Here is a 9,855-nt window from a genome sequence, read left to right on the forward strand (position 1 = left end):
TCTGCTCTCACCCTGTTGGAACCCTGAGACCAGCATCTAAAGCAGTCCATATTAGTCTATTTTTTTAATTCTAATTTTTTAAACATTTTTTCAAGTTTATTTATTTTGAGAGAGACAGAAAAAGTGCGAGTGGGGGACAGGGGAGAGAGGGAGAAGGAAAGAGAGAGAAAGAGAGAGAGAGAGAGAGAGAGAGAGAGAGAGAAAGAGAGAGAGAGAGAGAGAGAGAGAGAGAATGAATCCCAAGCAGGCTCTGTGCTGTCAGCACAGAGCCCAACATGGGGCTCAAACCCTTGATACTGCAAGATCAGGACCTGAGCTGAAACCAAGAGTCTGATGTTTAACAGACTGTGCCACCCAGGCGCCCCCATGTTAGTCTTCTGAAGATGAAAGACCACATGGTCAGAAAAGCCATCCCAGTAGTGATATATCACCACATTGTACACTTTAAATATCTTATAATTCTATTAGTCAATTATATCTGAATAAAGTGAGAAAACACACACAGAGGAAAGAAAAGCGATCCCAGCTGAGGTTCCTGACCTATGACTGAGGCTACCTCTTACTCTAACCAGCCTCAGCCTAACCTTCAACTGACTATAGCTAAATGAGCACAGAGACCAGCAGAAACCACACTGGCAATCCACAGAATAGCGAGCAAATAAAATGGACGATTATTTTGGGCCACTAAGTTTTAGGTTAGCTTGTTACACAGTAACTGATAGACATATTCTGCCTGAAAAAAGAATGTATTAACACAAAACATGGTAGCCTACTAAGTGGATGAAAAGTAAAACTCAAGGGTAGCCTGGGTGGCTCAGGCAGTTTAATATCCGACTTTAGCTCAGGTCATGATCTCATGGTTTGTGGGTTTGAGTCCCAAAGCAGGTTTGCGGCTGTCAGTGTGGAATCCGCTTCTGATCCTCTCTGTCCCCCCACCCTCTTTCTGCCCCTCCCCCACTCGTTCTCTCTCTCTCTCTCTCTCTCTCTCTCTCTCTCTCTCTCTCTCAAAAACAAACAAAAAAGTAAAACTCCAAAAGAAAAGCATTTAGGAATCTGTTCTACCATCTAAGAAAAAGACTCCTGGACCCAAATACCTGGAACATGTAGCAGATTTACTTCTAAAGGGGAGCTGAAAATCTAATTTGAAGACAATAGTTATGAAGATTACCCAACTTTCCTTAAAAACTTCATGCTCACGGGGCACCCGCGTGGCTCAGTCAGTTAAGTGTCCAAGTTCAGCTCAGGTCATTATCTGTCATTATCTCATGGTTTGTGGGTTCGAGCCCCACATCAGGCTCTGTGTTGACAGCTCAGAGCCTGGAGCCTACTTAAGATTCTGTCTCCCTCTCTCTCTGCCCGTCTCCTGCTCACACTCTGTCTCTCTCAATCAAAAATAAATAAAATATTTTTTTAAAAAAAGACTCCATGCTCACTAAAAGGCCTTCAGATAATAATCAGATTCCATGCATAGCTGGTCTGTATGGACATCTTCCCCCCACTGTAAACTAATGGATCCTAGTCTATACATTTAATATCTAAAGCTTAATCACTGGGCATATGGTAAAGAAGTCAAATGTCTGAGCAGACAACAGAAAGTGGTGCCTATGGAAAGATCTAGGCAGCAAGCTTGAATTCGAAGCAGGGTCCTACGTTCTTGGTGCACATTTCTGCAAGCTCAACAAATAATGGGAAGAATTCCCCCTAATATGTATCATGCAGACAGTAAATAAGAATATAAACTCTAGAGTCTTAGGGGAGTGAAAAGTCTAATCTCACCAACTGTTAGATACATGGTTTTTGACACTGATCTTAGACTTACTCTCTTTATCCCAAATCCAGTTTCCTCATCTGTAAAAGAGGGTTGCTGAAAGGACTGAATTAACAAATGAGCTGATGAACCATGAAAATCGGGTGCTTTATAAACCAGTTAAACACCTTTCAATGGAAAGCCAGGTTGAAGCATAAGCTGGTCTGTCACTGACAAAGAGATTCCTACTTTTTGTATGAAAAGTGTAATTCACTCAAAGATGGTAAACACATTCCGATACCAAGGGGCTAAATGGCTTAAAAAAAAAAAAAAAAAAGTAATTTTATTTAGGAGATTAAGTCATTGGGTAATACAACAAATCATCTTCCTAGCCTACAAATCCAGAATTTCTAGTATCCAGATCTGACTGCTTCATTTTTAACAATCCACAGCCCAAAATAAAAACAAAATTGTCAGCTAACCAAATTAGAGAACAAATTTTTATCTTATCTAATAAACCGAAGTACATGCTTTATTCTGTTCTTTGCCTACAAGCTCAGTTTTATTTTTTGTTTTTTGTTTTTTTTGTGTGGTTTGGGGGGATAAAATCTTTTTTTTAAGTATAATTGACACACAATGTTACATTAGTTTCAGGTGTTCAACTTAGTGATTTGACAAATTTATACATTATGCTATATTCACTACAAGTGTAGCTACCATCTGTCCCATAACAGTGCTATTACAGTATCACTGTATCGCATAGGTTTTTTTTAACCTATTTTTTCTAGATTCCACATATAAGAAAGATCATTGGTCTGACTTATTTCACTTAAACAAGGTTAATCCATGTTGTCTTCAATGGCAAGATTTCATTCTTTTTATGACTGAGTAATATTCAATTGTGTATATACCACAATTTCTTTATCCATTCATCCACTGATGAACACTTAGGTTGTTTCCATATCTTGGCTATCACAATGCTGCAACGAACATGGGAGTGCATATAGATTTCCAAATTAGTGGGTTTTTAAAATTTGGATAAATATGCAGAAACAGAGTTGTTGATCATTTGGTAGTTCTATTTTTAAGTTTTTGAGGCACTTTCATACTGTCTTCCATAGTGGCTGCACCAATTTGCATTTCTACAAACTGCACAAGGGTTCAGTTTTCTCCACATCCTATCCAGCAACTGTCTAGTTGACAATAGTCTAGTTGATGCTAGTCTTTTTGATAATAGCCATTCTAACAGGTTTGAGGTGGGATCTCACTGTGGTTCTGATTTGCATTTCCCTGATTAAGGGTATATAGTGTCTTTTAATGTACCTGTTAGCCACCTGTAGCTCTCCTTTGGAAAACTATTTATTCAGATATTCTGCCCATTTTTTAGTCAGGTTTTTTTTTTTCTTATTGAGTTGTAGGAGTTCTTTATAATTTGAATATTAGCCCCTTATTGGATATATAATTTGCAAATACTGTCTCCCATTCAGTAGGTGACCTTTTTGATGTTTTCCTTCACTGTGCAGAAGCTTTTTAGTTTGATATAGTCCCACTTACTTACATTTGCTCTTGTTGCTTCTGCTTTCAGTGCTGGATTTAAAAAAATCATCGCCAAAAACTATGTCAAGGAGCTCACTGCTTAGGAGCTTTCTTCTAGGAGTTTTATGGTTTCAGGTCTTACTTTCAAGTCTTTAATTCATTTTGAGTTTATTTTTGTATAGAACACAAAAACAATGGTCCAGTTTCATTCTTTTGTACCTTAGCTTATCATTTGCCTACAGTTAATGTGCTATTTTTAATGAGTCTTCTTTACTTATGGAAAGCAGGTCAAACAAGAGTTAGCAATTAGTTAAAGAGCATGTAGTTCAAACAAAAAAAAAAAAAAGAGAAGGGTTTGTACTGTATAATCGCTAAGGATCCATTCTGGTCACAGTCCCTGACTCAAAAGATTCTTGGTCTAGGAAAAGAGAAAATTTGAGGCAACAAATGTATTATATTAGCATGCAATAATAGATCTTACACTAGATAAAATGGAGGGTGGATCATTGCTGCCTAGGACAAAGGAGAAAATGTTAGACTATTTTATCAAGTAAGATGAAGACAGAAAACTATTTAACAATTAAAAGGTCACTGGGAACCTCTACTAACCAGAGTCAGAGGGAAAAGTTACTTTGCATTGTGTTGCAAAAAAAAAAAAAAGGCAGGGAAGTGTAGAAACTCTCTTTGAGACTGATTAAAACAGAAAAAGTTATACTTAAATCAAAAGCCTGAGCAAATAGGTGAGCATAGTGGTCTTTACACAAAGACAAAAGACAAATATATTCATTTAATGCACTTAAAGGATAATCTTCAAACAAATTCACATAAGCCAATTGGTGGTTTAATGAATGAGTGAAAACAGGTTTCCTTCTCCGGACTTGCGCCAAGAGTCAGATTATCATAATACTAAGGATCACCATATACCATACACCATGAATGCAATTTTGGAAAGATCTCTCTATAATCATCTAAAAGAAAGTATTACAAAATGTAACACAATTAAATGTCAGTCTTCTTCCAATTTTGCCAATTCAAAGTCACAAAGATTAATACCTAAGAACACTAGTAGCTCTGCTTTGTTCAGGGTAAATGATATTAAATATCTTTGCTCCAAAACCAATGGTCTCTCCTGAACTGCTTATAAATTCCAAAAACCCAAACACTTCAGCACAGAGAAAACAACAAAAACCAAAAAATCAGCTATTTAGAAAAATCTGTTAATGTTACAAGGCTACAAAGGACACAGTTCTTATAATATTAGTGGAAGGTAGTAGGTTTGGGATACCAAAAAATGTATTTCAGCATTTCAGATTTCTCCATGATTATAGTAAGTCATCAAGAACCAAAGTATATAAAAAGTTTAATTCAAAAAGGATACAGCCATAGTCATGCTCCCTTCTGAAGTGAGAAAAGTTTCTTAAAAAGAGAAGATTGCTCATATCAAGGGAGAAAAGTTTGAAACTTAAGCCGGTTTTCCATTTTGTTGGCACTTTTAAGTACAATTGTTTTTAATTGGGAATTATTACCAAGAATTTTAACTTAAACTGAAAAAAAAAAAAAAAAAAAAAGGAAGGAAAGAAAGAAGAGAGACATCATCCTTGTCAAGTTACCTAATCCAAATTCACTTAAGTAGTTACAAGAGTGAATATTTGAGTAACAAAACAAGTCTGTACAGGAGCTGAGTTAAGATGTACACTCCTATATAAAAGTACTGTCTGCTGAAAAACTTCTCTAGATATAACATGTTCATGTGTGACTCTTGCTCTGGAGCCGAAGAAAAAAGAGAAGCCTTACTTAAAATAAAAGCTCAAAGGAACTGACTTTTCTAACTTCACTACTCATTTCTCAGACAGGTGCAGACTTTGCCTAAAGCCCTCCCTTGATCACAAAGCCCCCACTCCGAAAAGGTGCCTCCTACACACAATTTATTTGGTTGCTATAACACTTGGTTTCTAAGCCACAAAGAGATTCCTTCTGAGTGGAGAGAATAAAGGGAGCATAAGAAAAAGGGAGGATCAGGCTCCTTCATTGACCGACCAATTCAGGTTCTCACTTGGAGATCCTGTTTTAAACACACATCTCTAAAACACCCCGGGTGTTTGGTGTCACAGGACAAGGGGATCTCCTGGGATAAACCGGGCGAGGTACTTAAGATTTAGGAGTTGAAACTACACACGCAGCAGCTCCGGATTCTTATCAAAACAATAGCGAGTGGCACATGTCAGACAGCCCACATGCGCGGGGGGATAAAGAGGAGACTGGCTGAGGCTGGAGTTGAACTTGTCTTAACCCCCTCCCCCAACGCCCACCTCCGCCCTCGGGGCTACGCGAAAAGAGTGATAACTAGGGGTGCCCAGCGCCCGGCTCTCTCCCCGCGTCTTCCCCCCCCCCCCCGCCCCCGCCCGAACCCGACTTCTTCCTCACCAAGGTCTCCCGGGGGCGGAGACGCTGAGTTCTCCGGGGCCGGGAGTTAGTCACCAAGAAGAGGCGGTGACAGAGCGCTCGGCTCGCGTCGCACACTCCGAGGCCTAGCCTCACCGGGCGAGAGCCCGCCGGTGGAGCCCCTCGTGTCCCGCACCCCCCCCCCGCCCCGCCCCGCCGGGGAGCCCACTCCCTCTCGGAGTCTCAACTCCGCTCCCTCCCTCCCGTCCTCTCCTTTAGGCAGCTAGCTCCAACGTTCAGTCTCCACTCCCGACCGAGGAAACGACGCCCAGTCCGGCCGTTTCCTGCCCCCGGGGGCGGGGATTCCCTCCCCGGGGCCGGGGGACGGCGGCCCCGTGCCGGTGACCCGAGCGGGGATCCCCTCGGCCGCCGGGCGGGGATCCCGGAACTGGCCCCGGAGTGCGCGTGTGGCCGAGGCGGGGAGGGGCGACGCGGGGAGTTTCCGCTGCCCGGCGGCCGGGCGGCAGCGGCGGCTGGAAGCGGTCCCCACCGCCGGCCGAGGACTCCAGCCTTTTCGGCCCCGGCCCGCTCTCCCCACGCGCGCCAACGGCGGGTCGCGCCGCCCGGGAACCCCGCGCAGTCACCGTCGGGCTGGGCAGGGTGGGGGGGGTGGGCAGAGAAACGCGGGCCCGCGGCCAGCCGTCACTTTCAAGTCGCCCCGCCAGAAGCCCAAAGCGAGCAAAAGAAGAGACAAAAGGACGCTGAGGAGGGAGTCCCCACACTCCCTCGCACCCCCCACGCCCGGCCCGGCCCTTACTCGTAGTGGCGGAAGATCTCGTTGGTGACTTTACAGTAGAAAACTTCCTCGTCCGGCCGCAGGTCCGCGGGCGGCTTCTGTCTCACAAACGGCTTTCGGTGTAGCAGCGGCATCTCCTGTCCGCCGGCGGGGTCGCCCGGACCCTCTGCCGCCCGCGTCGGCCCCGCTTCCCTATCAAAATTGGAGGGAAAGGAAAGCCGGTAAGGTGGGGAGCGCTCGGCGGCGGCGTGGGCCGGTCCGCGCGCCGGAGGGGAGCTCGACTGCCTTTTGTGTGACTGACGCGCCGCGGCTGCCACCCGGGCCGAGGTCGCTCCGGCCGCTCCTGGGGTCCTGAGAGAGCCGAGCCGCCGCCTCTGCCCTCCCAGCGCGCCCCACCTCCGCACGCCCGGCGGCCGGCTCACAATGGGGCCGCACGCCCCGCCGCGGGCGGGCGGTGCGGGGACGGCCGCGGCCCCCTCCCCCAGCGCCGGCTCCCGGCCCGCCGCCGGGCTCGCAACGTGCTTGGCGCGCAGCCGGCCGGCCCGACGCCGCGAGGAGCTCGCTGCGGGCGGACCCCGGCGCCGCTCCGCTTTGTTCCCCCGCTCGCTTACACTTCCCTGCCGGCGCCGGCCGGCTTGCGAGCGACCACACGGAGCCCCTCACCTGCGAGCACGCCGACTGCCACCTCTCCACCTTTTCAACTACAAGGGCAGCGAGGGGAGGCTCTGTCCTCCCGGGGGGTCGCCTCTCGCCGGCCGCGCCGCGCCGCCGGCCGCCGCTTGTCTTGCTGCCACGGCCTGGCTCCGCGCGGGGGATCGCGTCCCACCGCCACTTCCCCGCCTCTCGGAGCTCCTGGGAAGTTTCTGATCTACTTTCGGCTCAGAAGGAGGAAGAGCTGTTGGGAGGAGCTTTTCACTTCTCGCTTCTACCTTTTTATTGGCTGCTCGATGACTTTTACAGCCTGTCACTGATACAGGAAGAGACGGCGGAGAGCCTGGGAGAGCTACATTATTAATTAATGGAGCAACCCCTTGTGTAGAATCAGAAGCATCCTCCATGTTTGAGATTATCAGCCAAGAGATCTAGGGAAGGCGCTGGGATTTCATAAACACATGGCTAACAAAGTAAAGCCTTCATCTTCGAGTCTGGCACCGTCGCTTGGTTTCACGGTGGGCAAAGGATTCCAGTTAAGATTTAACTTTTATTTTAAGATGGGAAGAGAGATAAGAAATAAAAAATATAAACTATTTTGATATGTTCTTCAATATTAGAATTTTCATGTCTAAAAAAATATTTTGCTTGTGTAAGCATCCTTCTTGGAAAGAAAATACCTTTTCTTGACAGCAGTTCTCTTTAATATTTAAAGAGGGCAATTCAGTCAAAGATTAGAGGAAAAGACCAAAAAGGTATATGTTACAAAATGTCATCATGCCTATGGGACCACCATATATTTAAAACTAAAAAACACACCTTTAGAAAGTAGTATTTGTAATGCGCCGCTGAAAATATTTTGCAAAGTATCAACATTTAATTCAATCATACAGAATTTTAAAGATTATGGATTTGCTAGTGAAGTTTACCCGAAAGCAACTTTCCCATATTCAAAATTTCCACTTGTGAAACTAATTTTAATGCACATAATACTTGTGACTCTTGAATTAAAAAGAATTTTTGAAACTACAAATAACTCCAAATGTTTGCCAGTTTTGTTTTAAATCTTTTTTGCTACAGCCCTTGACATTTGCTTATTTGCGGATTAACATGTAAGAATGAGTCTAAAAGACAGTAAGTTTGAAGAACAGTCGTTCAACAAAGGACATAACTAAGTACCAGCAATGTGAAATGATCATAGTTATAGAAACAATGTAGGATCATCTTTATATCTTCAAATTAAGTACATGAGTACATTGGAGCAGAAAATGTAAGGAATCTATTCAAATGGCAAGAGTTATAATTTTTTAACTTCTTTCAAGATACTTTTATGGCAGCTAGCAAAATAAAATTTTGTGAAAGACACAATATGCTTGGAGTGTTTTAAAAATCATTAATAAAATTAATGCACCTTACTGTACAAATATAGAAGTCACAGAGGCTTGGAAGTGTTCTCAGTACTAAATATATATATTCTTTAGTCTGGATAAACTCTTCAAAAAATTTTGCACTCAAACATTTTAACTGGCCTCCAACAAGTACTTGAGTAACAATTTATTATTCCCTACCTAGAAAGTATTTAATTTTCCAGGTGAAAAATTTAGAGCCCACAACGGCTCTCAAAGGGGGAACGAGGACGGATAAACTTACAACTGTTAATGAAGCATCATTCTCACAATTCAAAATCCCAACTTAACTGTTAAGCTAAAAACAGGAAATTTTCTCTGTATAATATTTATATTTCTTAGAGCTCACGAAGTTTTTTAAGTTTTTATGTAAATTCAAGTTAACACAGTGTAATTTTAGTTTCAGGTGTGCAATATAATGATTCAACACTTGCACATGTCACCTGGTTGGTGTCTATTTGATAAGGTGTTAAAATTTTCTTAAAATCACAATAAGAAAATGTCAATTTTATTTTTATTAAATACAAAATTTTAAACAATTGGATTCTTTTTAGTACTAACTTAAAAGTTAAATTTTATTCTACTTTATCAAAATACTATTTCCCTATTACCATACTCAGATTTCAATACTATCATCCTATATAACTCAGTTCTCTGAATTACATACATAGGATTTATTTTAATGATCTGTGATGTTTAATAAATGTTATATAGCTGTTCATTGTTAATTCACAATAATGTAAGTTTAGTAAGTTATAATTAACATATTAGTTTAGTGGGGGTCTTTTGTTTTCTTAAGTAGGCTTCACATCCAGCACAGAGCCCAGTTTGGGGCTTGAACTTATGACCCTGAGATCAAGACCCTGAGATCAAAACCTGAGCTGAGATCAAGAGTCTGACACTCAACCAACTGAGCCACCCAGGTGCCCCCCATGTTTAGTTTTGATGTATTTATCATACTTGATCAAATTGATAGCCTATCTAAATTACCTCAAAATTATACCTTTTAAATTTATCCTACACATTTACTACTGAAAGCTTACCTAATATACTTATTTCATATTTTGATATCTATATTAATTACTAGTTTATTAATTACTACTTTATTTATTAATTACTACTTCTAGGCTTTTGAGAATGAAAAGCTTATTGCTATATTCAGGAAGTAGTTAAGAATAATGTCATGAAATAAGATTTTGTGTAAAAAAATGGAAAATATTGTAAAGGAGACTATGAAAATTAAAGTACACGTTTAAAAAGATAGAAAAAAGAAAACAATGAAATTAAAATCATTTAATTTTTTAGCAATTTAAGTAATATTTATCAGGCTTTTCTTA

General features: G+C 42.3%; 1 protein-coding gene across 3 annotated transcripts in view; it reads right to left on the reverse strand.

Annotated features, from left to right (window-relative positions):
* Positions 1-7,261, reverse strand: part of BAZ1A (bromodomain adjacent to zinc finger domain 1A) — a 95,696-nt gene extending 88,435 nt beyond the window's left edge. The window contains exons 1-2 of one of the 3 annotated variants that reach the window (XM_047862002.1): positions 7,125-7,261; positions 6,483-6,653 (exon numbers count right to left, since the gene is read on the reverse strand). In XM_047862002.1, the coding sequence (XP_047717958.1) occupies positions 6,483-6,595 (113 nt within the window). In that variant the 5' untranslated portion in view covers positions 6,596-6,653; positions 7,125-7,261. Of the gene's footprint in view, positions 1-6,482; positions 6,900-7,124 lie in introns of those variants that run through there. The other 2 variants (XM_047862003.1, XM_047862001.1) reach the window with 2 other exon arrangements.
* Positions 7,262-9,855: the final 2,594 nt, after the last annotated feature.

This window comes from Prionailurus viverrinus, chromosome B3 (genome assembly GCF_022837055.1).
Source record: "Prionailurus viverrinus isolate Anna chromosome B3, UM_Priviv_1.0, whole genome shotgun sequence".
Classification (NCBI taxonomy): domain Eukaryota; kingdom Metazoa; phylum Chordata; class Mammalia; order Carnivora; family Felidae; genus Prionailurus; species Prionailurus viverrinus.